Below are 18823 nucleotides of genomic sequence, written 5' to 3'. Positions count from 1 at the left end.
TGGCCTACTTTCAGCATAAAAAGAAATATGAGACTCCAAACCTAACTCCTAAAATGAATCAAAAAAGATAATAAATCAGTCAAAAACTGATAAAGGCACTTTCCCAGTTGTTTATACCTTATTTGTAGTCCTTATGATTTTAATTAGTATGTAGAATCGCATATTCTTTTACTCACGGATGTATCATAATCGGTAAATTTCATTCCTCATTACCTCTCTTTTCTCTTTCTTCCTCTTTCCCTTTGACCCCCTTCCTCTACTATAATGGTCTCCCTTCTATTTTCAGGAAATCCTTTTTTCCCCTTTTTTTCTCTAGCTTCTACATGTGAGAAAAAAATGTATGGCCCTTGACTTTCTGAATCTGATTTATTTTGCATAACATAATGCCTACCAGTTCCATGTATTTTCCTGAAAATGATATAATTTTATTCTTCTTTAAATACTGAATAGAACTCCATTGTGTATGTCTACCATGTTTTTTAGGCTGGTTCTATAACTTTGCTATTGTGAATTTTGCTGCTATAAACATGGGTATGCATTTGTCACTCTAGTAGCCTGCTATGATGACTTTAATTCTTTTGGGTAAACACCAAAGAGTTGAATAGCTGGGTCATATGGTAGTTCCATGCCTAGTCTTTTGAGGACCTTCTGTATTGATTACCATAGGGGTTGTACTAATTTACAACCCCATCAACAGTGTATAAGGGTTCATTTTTCCCTGCATTCTTGCTAGCATTTGTTATTATTTGTATTCTTAATGACTGTCATTCTAAGTGCGATGAAATCTCAGTGTGATTTTTATTTGCCTTTTCCTGATTGCTGAAGATGTTGAACATTTTTTCATTTATCTGTTGACCATTTTTGTTTCTTCCTTTGAGAAATGTCTGATTAGTTCATTTGCCTGTTTATTGATTGAGTTATTGCATTTTTTGGTTCTTCATATACTCTGAATATTAATCCTCTGTCAGAAGAATAGCTAGCAAAGGTGTTCTCCCATCTATAAGTAGTCTCTTCTCTCTGTTAATTGTTTCCTGTGTTGTGTAGAAGCTTTTTAATTTGATGCCATCTCATTTATTAATTCTTGGTATTATTTACTGAGCATAAGAGGTCATTGAAGAAGTTATTTCCTATGCCAATATGTTGGAGGGTTGACCTTCTGTTTTCTTCTGGCAGTTGCAAAGTTTCTGGTCTTTGATTTATAGGTCTTTGATCCACCTAGAGTTGAATTTTGTGCAGGGTGAGAGATAGGGATCTATTTTTGTTCTCCTACATATGGATATCCAATTTTCCCAGCACCATTATTGTTATAGACACTGTCTTTTCTCTAATTTTTTTTTTGTGTGTGTGGCTAAAAAACATGCATCAGATGACTGTTTTTGTGTGGGTTTGTCCGTGTATCTTAATTACCACTTACATAGTACTCACTATGTTCCAAGTACTGTTAGCTCATATCATCTTTTAGACAATCTCAAGAGGAGGTACCATTGTTATCCCCATTTTACAGATGAAAAGATTGAGGCACAGAGAAGTCAAGGGAATGGCCCAAGATCACACAATTAATATTTGACACAGTTAGAATTAAAATCTCATTCTGATTCTAGGGTCCATGAATAGAAAAAAAGGAATCAAATAGGAACCTTGAACAGAGTCCATGGTGCAAGTAAAATGGAATTTTAAATTTTGATGAATTCCAGTCATCACTTACCTTTTTTGATAGTTTGTAGCTTTTTATACCTGTTTAAGAAATCTGTGTCTAGCTTAGAGACACTAGGATAGATCCTGTGTTTTATTCCAGGGGATTTATACTTTTAGCTGTACATTTAGGTCCATGATATATCCCAAGTTAATTTTTATATTCATTATGAGATAAGGATAGAGGTTCAGCTTTTTAACTGGGTATCCAGTTGTTCAAGCACCATTTGTTGAAAAACTTACCATTTCTCCATTGACTTGCTTGCCACTTATTAAAGAAAAAATTGTTCAGTGACACTGATGTATTTTTTTAAATTTATTTATTTGCGGTTCATATATGCTGTTATAAATTGCATTGCTAGCTGGGCATGGTGGTACATACCTGTAATCCCAGGAATTTGGAGACTGAGTCAGGAGGATCATAAGTTCCAGGCCAACCTCAGAATCTTAGGTAGACCATTTCTCAAATGGAAAAAATAAAATAAAAAGGACTGGGGATATACTTCTATGTTTAAGCACCCTGGATTCAATCCCCAGTACCAAAAATATATCATATTGCTATTTAATTTTAATTTCTTATTATTACCATTATATGGAACATATAATTGATATATACACATTAAACTTGTATTTTGAGTCATCACTAAATTTGTTTAAGAGTTCAGTAACTTTTTTTAGATTCCATAGCATTTTACCATATTGATAATTATGTATTTTATGATTAAAGAGAATTTACTTTTCCTTTTAATCTATAAGTATTTTTCTTCCTTTCTTTTCTATTTTTAAAGTTAGCTTGTGACATTGGCCAGACTTTGACATACAGTGCTGAAGTGAACTGGTAATATTGAGTATCCTTCCCTTGTTTTTTGTTGTTAGGGAGAAATTATACAATTTTCACTACTAAGTATTATGATAGCTAAAGGTAGACATTTCATTAGTGCCCTTTATCAATTTGAGGAAATCACCTTCTGTTCCTAGCCTCCTGAAGATTTTTGTCATGACTGGTACTGAATTTTGTCAAAAAAGTTTTTTCTTTATTTATCACCAATATGGTGGAGCACATTGATTGATTTTCAAGTATTAAAAGAACTTTGCACTTTCTTGAGAATATATTCTAGTAGAGTGTATTTACTATATTTGTTTTGCTCAGATTTTATAAGAATTTTTAAATCCATGTCCATGAAGATTGTCAGTCTGTAGTTTTCTTATTTTGTAATGGTTTTGGCAGATTTGGGCATCAGGGTAGTGCTAGCCTAGTAAAATGAATTATAGTCTATATTCTGTTTTCTGGGAAAATTTGCATAGGTTTGGTATGACTTCTTCCATAAATGCTTCATAAAATTTACCAATGAAGCCATCTGGACTTGGAATTTTCCTTGTAGGAGGGTTTTTAACTACATATGCAATTTGTTTAATAAATAAATGTGGAGTCACTTAGACTCCCCATTCGTTCTTGAGTGAGTCAATTGAAATTATAATTTATGCAACTATTTGAAAGACCCACATGGATTTTTATAAACCAAGGGCAGTCCATCTGAATTGTCACACAGATGACATCTTTTAGAAAACCAGAGCAGAAGATTCCATAATTACAGATTCACCTACCCAATAAAATGTGTTTGCAACCTCAAAATCAGTATTTATGGCACTTTTGTGATCATACACAGAAAAACACAGGTGAAAAAAAAGTTGAGTCACCAATGCCCACAATCTCAGCAGCAGGTTAAAAGTAAAAGGGGGGAAAAAAACAAGGCTCTGTTTTCATTTCCATTCCCATACACAGATGAAGAGAGAATGGAGATGGGAGGAGACAGGGCAGTGCAATGCTAGAAACTCCAGCTTTGGGGCTAGGGGCTAGTTGACAGAGTTTGAATCCTGGCTTAGACACCTATCAGTGGGGGTAGCCTCCCTCAAAGTCACTTAACATCTGATTTTAGGAAGGACCAAGAATTGAGACTATTAGGAACCTTTGAAGATTAAGAGTACTGTGCATATGAAACTTGGTTTAAAAATCTTTTTAAGGAATAGGTACCATTTTACCTTTTCCTGCACCAATCACTACCATTATTTTATTTAAAAAATTGAAAATTTACACTCTAAATAAAGTGAATGAGATATGGCCTGGATTTAGGAGCCTCAGGCACAGCTAAATTTTGGAATAATCAGAGATTTATATTTAAACAGAGAGACCTCTACCCTCTACTTCCTTTCTGGGTTTTAAATTAACTTTAAGATAGGTTCGTGCTCCCCAGAGAGGGAACTGCCAATTTCTCTCTAAAGCAACTGAATGGCCTAACATTCAGATAATTTTGGGGATTTCCCAGATGAACAACATCTGGAGGCCTTCAATCCAGCAGTAAAACTTCACCAGTCCATAAACTTAACTCGGCACTGAAGAAATAATTTTGTTTGTTTGCTGTTTGTTTTGTTAGCCTTTAGTTTTTCACTTGTAAATAAAAATAAACAATGAAAGACTTCCAGATATTGGTTAAAAAAAAAACACCTCTAATTTGAAGGCAGAGATTACAAATGAAAAACTAGAAAACAATAACTTGAAAGGAAAAAGCTAATTCAGGGAGACCTCCAAAACACTCCAAAATTATCTCTGACATTCCCAAAGGAAATTGTATATCCCAGAAGAATTGCACATACATGAAACATGAACAGGAAGCTGATAAAGGGAAGAGTCAGGGGAGTAAACAGTAATGGCTGCATAATGAAAATGCAAAACCTATGGTTTTAAAATTATGAAAAATTTCAAGATGGAAGCAACCCAGCATTAGCATGAAATCAAATATGGGACCCTTCCCAGCCCAGGGACCTCTGTGACCACACAAACCCATTACACTGGACCAGGGAAGAAAAAAGCTCTTGGAAATGAAATATATGATAGTATAAATAAGAAAAATGAAGAGTTGGAAGATAAAATAAGGAAATTGCCCAAGAAATTGAACAAAAAGATGGAAGAATATTCAAGGAAAGTAGAAGATAGAATAGAGATTCAAAATATAAATTTGGAGTCTCAGAGTATAGAAAAGATAGAGGGAAGAAAATAATTCTATAAATAATATAAGACAAGTTTCCAAACTGAAGGACATGAGTTTATAAATTGAAAGGGCCAAGGTAAGACACTTAATATGAAATGTTGTATTTTCATGAATAAAGATAATTTTCCAGCAGCTTTCAAAGAGGGATAGAAACAAAATAATCCAATCACATATAAAGGATTGGAAATCAGAATGGGAGCAAAACCATAATGTTCACTTAACCAGAAATTGTGATATAACTAGTATTTTGAAAGGCTGTGGAGAAGGGAGGGGAGTAAAAAGGCTGAATCATCATCTACCATAGTAAGAAGTCAGTGGACTGTCCATCTCACTGAAATTTCAGGAAAGAGCAAGAGAAGCATTCAGTTTAGAGATTTTGGGGGTAAAACGAACATGTGGAAAAAAAGAAAACCTGTCTCAACTAAGAGGCAGAGGTCTCTTGAGTGCCGGAATTGTATTGGGGAAATAAAGCTAAAACTGTTTTTCAATGTGAATCATGTAGAGCTGGTGCCCTTATAACTACACGTGTTAATAATTTAACAATTAAAACAGAATTAAAAAGTAGATAAGGATTCATTGCATTTTGCGTGGGACTTTTAACAGATGTGACACTAATGATTCTGCTCTCCCCAGATTCCCGGTACATTCTCCTGCCTGTCGTGTTACATCACCTCCACATTCACTTGCAAGAACAGAAGGACTTGATCATGTGTGCGCGTATCCTTAGCAACGTATTTTGCCTCATCAAGAAAAACAGCTCAGTAAGTAAATACAGGTCATAGTACGTAGTTCCCATCAAAGAGCTTCTGGAAATAAAATTTTAAATATCTTCAAAGAAACCATGCAACAGAGGAACCCTCTGAGACTCACTTTCATTTGCAGCTGGACTGGGTTGTTGTTGTTGGGTTTTTTTTTTTTTTTTTTTTTGGTTTTTCTCGGAAGGAATTTTTTTTACCCTTGTGGGATTGCTGTAACCCTAGCTAACCTGGGTTCTTAAACTTGGTTTTCAAGAAAGAACTGAATACCAAGTGAGAAAAATTAGAAAGTTCAAAGCCTCCCACATGTGTCTTTAATCTTGATGCGATGAACACTCTGTGGCAAGAATAAATTACTACTTGCAAAGGAGTTGTTGGGGTCCATTCTGTGAAAGGCCACATCGTGATGCTCAGGACTTGGCTTTGGCTCTTAGGTCTGGTCCCATAGAAATTGTGGAAGCAAAGGACAACCCCAGGAGACTAGGGGTAACTTGCAATTCTTTGCCCCCAACAATAGTAATCTAAATTGTTATGGCTTTGGGGATTCTTGTCACGGTGCTTGACTCTTGACACAGTGCATTGGGTTAGATAATGTGGTACAACATAAGAAAAACAGCATGCTTGCTTATAAATCAGACAAACCCAGAGAATTTCTGTTAATGGCTCAGGGATCTGGTGTGAAATGCACATAGGAAGGATGTCCTGTTCCAGTTCTGTCACTCTGCAACTGTTAATTAAGCATTGTTCTCATTGGTAACAGGTTGTACAAAGTAGAATTTTGGCAACGAGTGCTGAGATGCCTGTTTCTCTGCTTGCCTATTACCTCTGTGCTACAGTTTTCCGATTTTTGTCACTGTTATGATCAGCTCTGAAGAACTGGGATGAGTCCCTAGGGGAGCAGTGGAGAGAGGGCCCCAGTCATGTAGGAACAGAGTTGGTATTTGAGAGTAAAAGGCTAGAAACCCTGCATCTAAAACTGTGAGAAGAGGGCCATGCATGGAAAAGAACAGTTCACTTTTACCCACCTCGGTGATCCAGGCCCCAGAGGTGACCTGAAACTGGGTAGAACAGTGGCAACAAGGAAACGCCATACATTCTGATTTAAAACTCCCTCTGGGGCTGGGATATAGCTTAATTGATAGAGTGCTTGCCTTGCATGCACAAGGCCCTGGGTTCATCCCCAGCACCACCCAAAAAAGAAAAAAAAAAATTCCTTCTGTACAATACATAGTTGGAATGTTTTTTCCAAATTATAATTGCTGCAGTTAAAAAGTAAGCCAGATTTTTCACTACACAAAACCAAAAATAAATATCAGCAGTAGTGGAGGTTATTTCTCCTTCTCTATTTCGACTTGGAAGTTGAAGTCAGGTTTTGGACCTAGCTGATAAGGATTTCAGAGCAGAAACCTACTCACTGGAGAGAAACCTTGGTAGCTTTATTGCAGGCGTAGGAAAGTTCATCATAAAATCATAGCCAAAAAGCTCGTTAGAACTCACACTTCCTAATAGTATTCTTTACAAAGAGTGAGCTCCTTGGTAAGGAGCCCTTGTACACAGAGTTCTGTCTTGTGCAAGTATAATAAGAGCCTAAATCCGCTATGTACAGTCAGTGCAGAGCAATTTGAATTTGTCTCTCAAATCCTGGGGGCTTGGGTAGCATTAACTGTGCTTCAGGAAAGCAGTTCTTGCCACAGCTGACCCTAGCTAAGGATGTTTGTCTAGACTGATCACCGTTTCCTAATATTTACATGTAGGATTTTTAAAAATCATGTTTTATAGGAATAGTCATTTGCATATCAACCAGAGTTTTGGAGAATTACCTGTATGGCTCCAGTGCTGAGAAGAGTAAATGTAAGCACAGTTGGGAATCACGGAATTATAGACTCTAAGAACCAGAGGGGACTTTCAGCAAGGAAGCAGGCCCAGAGAGGCAGACTGATTTGCTTGAAGTACATGCCTGTTTGGGCATAGCTGACAGTCTCAATTAGCCTACTGTGCTTCTGATGGCCTCACCCCAACTTTTCATTCGTATCTCAGGTATCCGTTGCATGGCCAGGTGGTGTACCCTTGAGTAAGCTGTAACTTCTCTGGGCCTTGGCTTTCTGTAAGGTCATTCACTTATGTGAGGTCCAGATCTCTCATGCTCTTGAGTTCCCTGAGTCTTCAATTCTGTACTTGGAAATGGACCTTTTTCCCCTTTGCAATTAAAGAGAGAATAATATACCTATTAAGCCACAATTTCCTGAAGATTTTTTTCTCCTTAGGAAAAATCTGTGTTGGAGGAAATAGACGTGATAGTGGCCAGCCTGCTGGACATCCTGCTGAGGACCATCCTGGAGATCACCAGCCGACCCCAGCCATCCGGCTCCACAATGCGGCTCCAGTTCCAGGATGTGACTGTAAGATTAAAGCAAATGGCACTTGGAACAGGGCCTAATTTGACTTCTTAAAGCTTCAGTCATTTTGAGGGTGGGTTGCTATAAGAATCCGGAAAATCCAACCTTGCAAGAGTATGTGTGAGCATTTCAAGTGTATGTGAGTTCTCCTTCATTTAATAAGAAAACTGTCGTATGAATCTTGTGGTTAAAAGATCTTACAACAAGCAGTTTCTAATTTCAGAAAGTCAACTTTGATATTAGTTGTCATTTTGCCCAATTTAATCTACAGTTTTTTATCCCCAGTTAACTTGGTAACTTTTCATTCTCTTTTCATCTATCAGATTACCTGAGGAACCCAAAATAGTGAAATAGGGCCATGAAAGTCAGGGGCCCTGGATTCGAATTCTGGATTTTTCACTGTATCTAGCCAGGGTCTTTACTCTGCTAGACTTCAGTTCCCCTCAGCTATGATATGATAAGATATGACTTGGTAAATTCTAAGGGGCCTTCAAGCTCCACTATCTTATGAGTCTAATGTAAATAATGCAATTCATATAAACTATTAAGAAATAATATAACTGACAGTTTATATACACATGCACACACACACACCAGTGCACACACATATACACCAGTGCACACACATATACATATATTTAAATGTGTGTATACATATACTTTTTTTCCTCTTTCAGCAGTGCTAGGAGCCTTGTGCATACCAGGCAAGCTCTGTACCACTAAGCTATCCTTAGCCCTTGCACACACATATTTCTATTTAAAATTCACATTCAGCTACTAAAAACTGTCTTTAGTCTTTATTAAGAATATTCTCAGACATTCAGCCAGCCTTTCTGTGCAACACACCTTCTACCCTGGCCCAGTTTGTGTGTAACCTCACAGAAAAGGCCCCAGAGCTGGTGAATGCTACTGTGGCTTACTCAGAGCTGCAACTGGCCACATTTTGGCATCACTCCAAGGTTGAGCTTGTTCCTCCAACCCCTGATGAGATCCCTACAGCTATTCAGAGCCTGAAAAAAATAGTCAAGAGTACTCAAACTGGTAGCTTCAAACAGCTCACAGTTAAGGAAGCTGTGCTTAATGGTTTGGTGGCCACTGAAGTGTGAATGCTATTTTATATAAGAGAGATCATAGGCAAGCATGGCATAGTTGGCTACAACATTTGAAGACCAATCTTTAACATCTGATTATATTTGATTTATTGTTTGAGTTTTCTTGGACCATATATGATCAGATTGCTATCTGAATAAAATAAGATGTGTCAGGGAAAAAAAAAAGAACATTCTCTCAAGCAAATGGTATCATTTGCAGAAATGGCATTAGATGCTGTAGTTTTCATGTATAAATTATTTTCAACAGTGTCAACCTTTTCCATCAGTTTTACCTATAATGTGCTGTGGAACTGCTGTCTTAAAAATGTTTGCCTAGGTCCTGGTGCAAACAATTTTTATTTTTACTTAAAATAATAAGAATTCTGTAGCAGTTTTCCCATAAAGGTCGGCTGTTTCATGACGGCTGTCTTGTGTTGCTTTCTTCTTGCTTCCATCATAAGATTTACCTGAATAAACTAAATTCCATTTTGAGGAAGTAAAGTTAAATTCTTTCTATTAATAAAGTAGAGTTGGAAGTAGTATAAAAAAACTTTCTAATTAGTATACTCACCACACTACTTCTTTAAAAGAAGAATAAAATAACAGTTTCTCATTAGCCTGAGGCATTTTACCTGTAAAATGGGGCCTGACTTCTAGAGTTTGTTGCATATACTTACCATATTACCTGGTGCACAATAAATGCTCACAGCCGTGTTACTGTTGCTTACTGCCAATGGAGTTTAAAGATTTGGGGGTTTTGTTTTAAATTATGAGTTTAAAGGTTTGGGGGCTTTGTTCTCAATTTGGGGTTTCTTTCATCTTTTATAGATCAAACTTTTTTTAATAAGTATACGATCACATGCAGTTAAGAGAAATAATATAAAGCTATCCCATGTGGCTTTTACTTAGTTTTCTCAATGGTAACCTCTTGCAGAAATCTAGAATAACATCACAACCAAACTATTGAAATTAGTACAATTAAGATGCAGACTATTTCCATCACCCTGAGTATTTCTTGTGTTGACATTTTATAGCTAAACCCACTTCCTTTCCATCTCCACCTCTTCCTTAACCCCTGGCAACACAACTCTGTTCTCTATTTCTGTAATTTTGTCATTTCAAGAATGTTATATAAATAGAAACATATAGCATGTTAATCTTTGTGACTTTTTTTTTTTAACTCAACAAAATTCTCTGAAGATTCATCCAGGTAGCTGTATCACTAGTTGCTGTTTTTTTTTTGTTGTTGTTGTTGTTTATTTGTTTTTTGTGTTTTGTGGGTTTTTTTGTTTTGTTTTTGGTAGTTGTAGATGGACAGCATACCTTTATTTTATTTATTTTTATGTGATGTTGAAGATCAAACCCAGTGCCTTTCATGTGCTAGGTAAGCACTCTGCCATTGAGCTACAGCCCCAAACCTCACTAGTTGCTTTTTAATTGCTGAGTGTCATTCCATGGTGTAATAGAACATAGTGCTTAACCATTCACCCACTAAAGGTCACCAGAGTTGTTTCCAGATTTTGGCTATTACCATAAAGCTATTATATGCATTGTATAAGTTTTATATGAACATAGGTCTTATTTTCTGTAGTATAAATTCCCAGGGGGGTGTAACTGCTAACCCATATGGTAGCTGGGTGTTTAGTTGTTTTTTTGTTTGTTTGTTTGTTTGTTTTGTTTTGTTTTGTTTTAAGAAACTGCCAAACTTTTTCCACAGTGGCTATGCCATTTTATATTCCCATTTATGAATAGGTTCTTAATACCCTCATTAGCATTTGGTATTGTCACTTAATGTTTTTTCAGGAGCAGGAGTGCTTTCTGATAGATGTAGAGTAATATTGTGGTTTTCATTGGCATTTCTCTAATAACTAATGACACAAATATTCTTTTCATATACTTATTTGCCATCTATATATCCACTTCAGTAAAATGTTTCTTCATATTTTTCTCATTGAATTGCTTTTTACTGTTGAGTTTTGATAGTTCTTTATATATTCTATATCTTATATAGTTCATTTTTCAGTACATAGTTTGTAGATGTTTTCTCCCACTCTGTAGTTATTTTTTTCATTCTCTTATCAGGGTTTGCAAAAGCAAATATGTTTGGTTTTAGTGAAGTGTAGTTTTATTAATTTTTCCTTTTATGGATCCTGTGTTTGGTGTCAAGTCTAAGAACTCTTTTGTCTAGTTCTATATCCTGAAGTTTACCACCTAATTTTTTCCTAAAAATTTTATAATTTTGTAATTAGCATCTAATGCCATGAACCATTTTAAGTTAATTTTTGTGCAAATTGTGTTGAACCATTTTAACACCACCATCATCTCAATGTTGACATCTGTTGACAGTCTTTTTTTCATTCAGTTTGAATTCTTCTTGACTCTTGGTATAATGATTTTCATTTGAAATCTGAACATTTCTGTGTTATAATGTTCTGGATCTTATTATGTAAGCCTTCTGTTTTTGCTGGATTTATGCAGTATCACTCAGCTGGGAAAGAAGAGGATGCCAACTTATTATGGCCAGATGGAGGTAGAAGCCCAGATCTCCCATTTGGCCTCCACTGACACCTGAAGGAAGAGAGTTGTTGTTACTGTTGGATAGCGATGGAAAGTTCTGGCCCTACCCATAATCTCTACTTGCCGGGTTTCTGTTCTTGCGACTAAAATGCTCAGGGGTCACTCCACTTGAACTGGGCTAACTGGGCTGCGCAAAATAACCACACAAGAGACACAAATACCTTTTTCTTAGGGGTCGCTGTGATGGCTCCTCTGACCTTAAGGGTCCACAGAAAGAGAGAAAGCAAGAGCACACGCTGACCCTTTTATTGAGGAGAAGCTATTCAAATGAGGCAAAGGGTCAGGTTTCAGGGGGCTGAGTCTATCTTCATGATGTCCACTGTCAGCAGGTTGACTGACACCTGGGTAGGCCACACCCAAGGGCACAGTAAGAAAAGGGGACACACACAAGGCACTTCCATGGAAGATTCTATCCTAAATAGGGCAAGGGGTTATATTACAAAGGAACAGGTGAGCATAGCTTCACCCATGGGGCTGTAGCAAGACACACCCATGCACGAGACACTGACCCTCGAACCCAAGAAGGGTGGGGAAAGCTCTGCCACATTTCTGTGACTGAGTGTGATTCAGTCACGTGTAAGGTTGGTCTTCCACATCGACTGACACCATTGTGAGAGTGCCCCTGTTATTCCTGGGCAGGGGTGAATGTCCTCACTCTCTAGGAGGCTTCCTCTGGCACCACCCAGTGGGGAGAGAAAAGTGTGATTGTTACTGGGAGGCAGTGATGGAAGTCCAGACTCCCCACCTTCACTGACACTTCCCACTGGGGATGAAAGTACCTGCTCCCAGTTGGGCTTTCTCTGACACAGCTCTGGGAGAAATATTGGGGCTTCTTATTACTCATGAGAGTGAGAGTCTAGGCCCCCAACTGGCCTTCAAGGTGTAAATGTGGGTAAAGCCAACAATTTTTGTGGTGTTCTGCTGGAATAGAATGGTTATGACTCAAACTATTATCTTGTCAGGGTCCCCCTTTTCTGGTCCTTTTGTTACAGAGCAGACTTCTCTTAGGGTACCCCCCACCACCACTCAACTGTTGGTGTTTCAGGAAGGCCTGCTTCTGTAATCAAGTCTGGGGTGAACAAGGCAAAAAGAATAGAGCACCATGACCTTCCTTGCATCCCAAGTTTCCTGGCTAGACTGTCTTCTTTCTCCAGCTTTTGGATCTTCTTCTATTTGTTTTATATATAACATCCAGGTTTTTAATTGTGTTTAGCAGGAACAGTAGGGAGAAGTATACCTACCACCCTTTTACCTCAGAAGAAGGGAAGTCTTCATTATGGTTTTGATGGTAATAATGTAACTACTTCCTGTAAACAAAGCTCTTACATGAAATTATAATTGCACAGCAAAGAGAATTGTAGCACATGCTCTACAGGGTTAAGTCGTTCCTGTGGTCACAAGCTACAGTGCTTACCTCATCTCTACGGGGTATTCTTGATCTTTAGGCCATCACAGTGCAGTAATAGGTGAGAAGCAACAGACTTGAAGAGGGCAGTGAGTCAGCCTTGCGGGTGATGTAGGGGGTGGAGCAGACAGAGTGACCATCCTGTGTACTCAATTTTAGGAAAATCACATAAAGAGAGTCGTTCCCACACAACTCTGTGGTGCTCTTTGCTGTGTGAAAAGCTTAACTCTTGAAGAAATGTGGGATGAAATTTTCTAGGAAACAATCCAAATTATTTGGCAACTTTGCCATCTATGACTCTGGTTTTATGCTTGAAGACATTTTTTTGGAGGACTCAGGCAGACCCAGTTTGGTTTACTGTTTCACTGACTGCAGGATGTGGGTTGAGTTACTAATGTCTCTAAGCCTCTGTTTGTCTTTAAAACAGAGAAAATCATTTTCTTCATCCCAAAGTTAATGACAGGATTTCATCAAGTCTGTAAACATGTTTAAGCGTTATCTGGTCTCAGAATAAACTTTAAACATTAGTTACTGTGGAAACACTAGGAGTCACACTAATGTTATCATTGATGCAGACTATAATCTGTTGTGGTTATAACTAATTCTGTGGTGAGATGTGTGCTCTGGTCATTCACAAAGTCAGTTCACTCTGGGCACAGAAGATCTAAGTTCCTTATCATTTTCCTGCAAGGGAACAGGCTTTCTAAACTGGGAGTCTTTATGTGGCAGTTCCATATTGAGCACCTTTCAGTCTTTTGAGCACATGTTTTGCCCGTGCTGGGTGAACACACTGTAGGCAAAAGCAGTTCCCAAAAGCATGTCATGATGAGTTTCTCCATGCTCTGTTAAGTACCATGGTTGTGACCCTGCCTCTCAGCAACCCCAGATGAGGACAGGCTTCTGTTGTATCATAATTCCCAATAACAGTAGTCTTATTTTTACCATTTAAAAGGATTGTACTTTTTGTTCTTCTACCAACTGTTCTTTAAACTTTAAAATGTTCTCTCTGGCTACAGAAAGAAAAAAAAAGCATATTATAATCGGTTCCTTTCAAAAATCTAATTGTACATAGAAGCAGATTTTATAAAGCAGCATAACGGCCATTTGCCTCACACCCTCAACTAATTCCTTACAATTTATAAATGCTTCCTTGCACATAATTCTGTTAAGTACCACTTCCAAGTGCGAGTGACTCAGCTCAGCATAGACCACATCTCAGACAGGTACTCTGTATGCTTATCTAAAGTTTTCATGCTTATGATTACAAAAGGAAAGGGGTACAGGAGAATTCTATTAAAATATCTGGAAAAAAGCATGCATATATTTAATGGAAGGTTTCTTGAAACATTCAATACTCTTGAAGCTTTTTATAGAAATGCCCATTACACGCCATGTGTACATAAAATTGGCACAAGCCACTGAAGAACACGGAGTTTTAAAGGCAATTTGTTAAGAAATTCCCCACACTAAAGTAAGTGAATCTTGAGTGGTGTTTTTTGTTTGTTTTTGTTTTTTACATATTTTTAAAAACAAATTGTGAAATAAGGTTTTCATATAGACACAGTCCTAAAATATCTTAAAAATAAAAAAAATTACATTGTAGTCAAAAGATACATCAGTAAAATATTAAACATTTAATCCTCTCACCAGGGTTGAATGTGCTTCAAGTTCCTAAATTGATTAAGTGAATAAATATAAATAGATGTTGGGCTTGATAATGTGCCATAAGTGTGCCAGGGATTATATTTCAGAATGGTAAGTTATTTGCAGTGGGCCTCAGCCAGATATAACAAATACATAGTTAATAACCTGAATTCAAAGAGGTGTTTATCTATGTCCATTGATTATAAAGACCTAATGAAAGTCTATTCACTCTTGAATTTTTTCCTCATTTTTACTGATATTATTACAAATAATATGTAGTTTTTCAAGCTTCAGATTATTTCAATATTTACAGAATGTTGTGTTAAAGTAAAAAAGAATATGAATGTAGTAGATGTATTAAGGATAGTTTGTTGAGGATAGAGAAAAACTAAACGATGAAAAACTGGGTTTCTACCAATTAGATTTGCATTTTTAAATTGAGACATAATAAATTGAAAAGTGTCAATATTAGTTATCAACAGACAGGTTGTTGTACTTAGTTCTATTTAAATCCCCAAGCTCTCTATAAAATCACTATAAAATTTTCTCTATAAAATCAGATTAGTCTGGGAATTTGGAAGGAAAGCCACGGAGGGCTGACTTCTAGAGCCACAGATAATTGGTTCACATCTTGGCTAGGCCAGCTTGCTGTGAAAGCTGGAGTAAACTTTTGAACCTGAACAAATACTTATTGTATCTTTAAAGTGAAGTTATCCACCCAACAAGATTAATAAGGAATAAACTCAACAATGCAATCAAAGCATAGTAACTTCTACACCGTATAAATCATAGAGAAGTTTTTATTGAGTTAATAATTGTCATATAATAAGTTGCACATGTTTAAAATATACAGTTTGGTGTGTTTTGACATGTGTATACCCATGGTCCATCACGGTTGTCACGATAATGAATGGGGCCATTGCTCACAAGTTTCCTTTTGCCCTCTCTATTTGTTCTGTCTTGCTCCTCCATCCTTTTCCATCCTCCAGCAACTATTTGCCTGATTTTTATATTAAATTATCTGGTACTATACATATGTTTCCATTCTCCAGAATTTTAATATAACTAGAATCATATGACATATAGTTATTGTTGGTTTCAGGGGGTTGTTTTTTCTTGACAGGAGGTAAAGGTGTTGTTATAGCCTATTTCATACAGTGAAATTATTTGAGTTTTATCTCTGTCGCTTTGTGTGTCAGTAGTCATTACTTATTATTGATGAGTAGTATTCCATTGTATGAATAGACTACAGTGTGTTTGTTTATTTGCTTGTTGGTAGACATTTGGGTTATTCATAGGTTTGACTATTGTTCCATTTATTTATTTATTTAGCACCTGTAATATATTCTCTTGATTACCATGTTTTATAATAAGTCTTAAAATCAGATAGTATAAACCCTACAACTTTGCTCTTCTTTTGAAGCTGTTTTGACTATTCTAGATCCTCTGTGTTTCCATATATGTATTTAAATTAGCTTGTCAATTTCTATTCTCAGTAAAATTTGCTGAAATATTGATTGGAATTGCATTGAACAATACAATTGCTTATATTGTTCCCATGTCAATGTGGGAAGTATTAATATCTTAACAATACTGAATCCCTCTCAATCCATGAATATAAGATATCTCTCCTTTTTATTTAGGTGTTCTTTAATTTCTTGCATCAGGGTTTTATAGCCTTCGGTATGCAAAGCTTATACCTCTTGTGTTATATAGACCACTAATTAATTTAATATTTTTAAAGGTATTATAAAGGGGGTTATTTTAAATTTTAATTTTATATTCCTCATTTCTAGTATACAGAAGTGAAGTTGATATTTTCACACTTATATCCTGGGACATTAAAAACTTCTTTTTTCTTCTTTTTCTTTTTTTGGGGGGTGCTCTTGATTGAACCTGTGATCTCAGGTATGCTAGGCAAGTGTTCTACCAGTCAGCTACCTCATCAGCCTCAACAAATTCTAGCAGCTCTTTGTAGATTCCATAGCATTTTCTATGTATACAAGTATGTTGTCTGTAAATTGAGACAGGTTTTTTAAAAATTCCTTTAAAACTTGTATTCTTTGATTTCTTTTTCTTGACTTATTATACTACCTAGAACCTGAATAGAAACCATGAATAAGCTTTGGTAGGTTTGAAAGTATTTTTTCTTCATTTTTGAAATGGATAATAAATCTTGGTTGATAGCTGTTGTTCTCTCATTGATTACTCTAAAAATGTTGCTGTACTGTATTTTAGCTTGTATTGTTCCCAAGAGAAATCTTCTCTCATCCTTATCTTTGTTTCTCTGTATGAAATTTATCTTTTTTCTCTGACCAGTGTTAAAATTTTCTCCTTATCACTGGCTATAAGCAATTAAATTATGATGTACTTCAGTGTAATTTCCTTGATATTTCTTTTGCTTGAGGTTAGTAGAAATTTTTTTGATACATAGTTTCTGGTTTTTCAAGAATATAAAGGATTTTTTCCCCTTACATCTTTACTTGCTTTTTCTGCCCTATTCCTCTTTGGGGCCACAAATTACATAGATAGATAGATAGATAGATAGATAGATAGATAGATAGATAATAGATAGATTGATTCTGCTACTTGAAGTTGATTCTGCTACTTGAAGTTGTTTCTATAATTCACTGGGATATTTTTTCTTTTTGTTTGTTTTGCTTCCTCAGTTGTTTTTTGTTTTTGTTTTTTTCTGTATACGCTTTACTTTGGATAATTTCTGTGACCCTATGTGTAAGTTTAATGATCTTTTCTTTTGCACTGTCCATTCAATGACATTTCATCTCACAATTTGTAGTCCATTCGTTCTATTTCGAGTCCTATGTGAACTCTTGGTATTGTTCACTCAGTTCTTTCCTAAGTGTTATTTTTCTAGCCTTGGGCTGTTTCTTCATACACAAGCACTAAATTATCAAAAGTTGTTTCTTCAAATTTTCCATCTCATGTGAAATATCAAAGATTCCTTGGTTTATTAACAAGATAATATGTTGAGTTTGTAGGATATTTCTATTGGGCCCTACTAATTAGTTTCTTGAATATTTACCCTAACTAATGTACAAGCAAAACCATTTTTCATATCTGTATATTGCAAAGAACCAACTTGAGTTCTGGGTTGCCTTCTCATGCATGAAGTTGTATCCTCAGGCTTCCGATGGCAGCTGGTAAAGATTCATTTGACTGTGCTAGCTCAGCTGACTCTGTTGGAAAATCCTACTTCTCAGGGCATTTAGTCTCCAATTTTACATGTGAGCCTTTAGTCCTTTTCCATGTAAATTCAAAGATACAAATTCCAACTAAACAATACTTCTGTAAATATTCAGTTAGTTGCCACAGATTGCTTTTCCTGCTGTGTTCATATTGTTTTAAGTGGTATTACTCTATTTAAAAATAGATGAATGATTTGCTAAGTAAAAATGTTTGTACTGAAAACAAAAGAACTTTAAATTAGAAATGCATTTAAAAATGCAAGTTAGAGCAACTTTACATAGGTCTTCAAATCTAAGGATTCTCTGCATACGTTTTTATTTTTAATTTTTGAGAATTGGACTTTGTAGGAATAAATCACATGGAAACCAAGCATAAAGAATGGCTATTAGAACCGTTTTCAAAAGGGAGATTGAAATCATCATTATGCAATGCATTTCTTTCTCTGAACCCTGTCAGTCAGTAAGCCAACTCTGATGAGTTGGAGGAGGTCATGTGAATTCAAAAATAGAGCATGAAGTTAGTTAAAAAGCTTTGGAGTAAAACAATCTGCGGATAACTCCAACTCGGCCACTTTTTAGCTTTGTGATTTGGAGCAAGTCTTTTAGTCCATTTGAATCTGCAGTTTGCCTTCTTTAAATAATATTATACCCCAGTTGATGTAAGGCTCAAATAATATAATGAATGGAGGTATTTTAAGTGCTCAGTAAATCATCATGGGCCTTATAACTTTCCCTCAAGTGCATGGAATTAGTCCTGAAGTGAAAAACTTCTGCCCAAGTTAAAAAAAAAAAAAAATCATAGTATGAAGTAAATGGTAATCACCTCAGGGAGAGATTTTTGGCTGTGATATTACAGGCAATGTACAAATTTACATTAAGAAGAGTTCATATAGTGAATATGGATCATAATGAATTTTTTAAAAAAATATTCTCCTTGAGGAAAGTTCAGAGTAAATCACTGGTGTTCTTTTATGTCCTTCCTTAAAAATACCTCTTTTTTTTTTTAATAG

At 36.1% G+C, this 18823-nt stretch overlaps 1 protein-coding gene and 1 pseudogene across 4 annotated transcripts in view; both read left to right on the top strand.

Annotated features, from left to right (window-relative positions):
• The window catches only part of Dock4 (dedicator of cytokinesis 4), a 457617-nt gene that overhangs the window by 341767 nt on the left and 97027 nt on the right, over positions 1–18823 (top strand). For all 4 annotated transcript variants that reach the window (XM_058576081.1, XM_058576082.1, XM_058576080.1 and 1 more), the window contains exons 24-25: positions 5373–5500; positions 7759–7893. In XM_058576081.1, the coding sequence (XP_058432064.1) occupies positions 5373–5500; positions 7759–7893 (263 nt within the window). The remainder of the gene's footprint in view (positions 1–5372; positions 5501–7758; positions 7894–18823) is intronic.
• Positions 8249–18812, top strand: LOC124086878 (ATP synthase subunit g, mitochondrial-like; annotated as a pseudogene).

The sequence above is a fragment of the Marmota monax genome, unplaced genomic scaffold, assembly GCF_021218885.2.
Source record: "Marmota monax isolate L192 unplaced genomic scaffold, Marmota_monax_Labrador192_F-V1.1 WCK01_AAM20220418_F8-fsc00139, whole genome shotgun sequence".
Taxonomy (NCBI): domain Eukaryota; kingdom Metazoa; phylum Chordata; class Mammalia; order Rodentia; family Sciuridae; genus Marmota; species Marmota monax.
The sequence above is the reverse complement of the archived record's forward strand: the minus strand, read 5'-3'. Positions and strand labels throughout refer to the sequence as shown.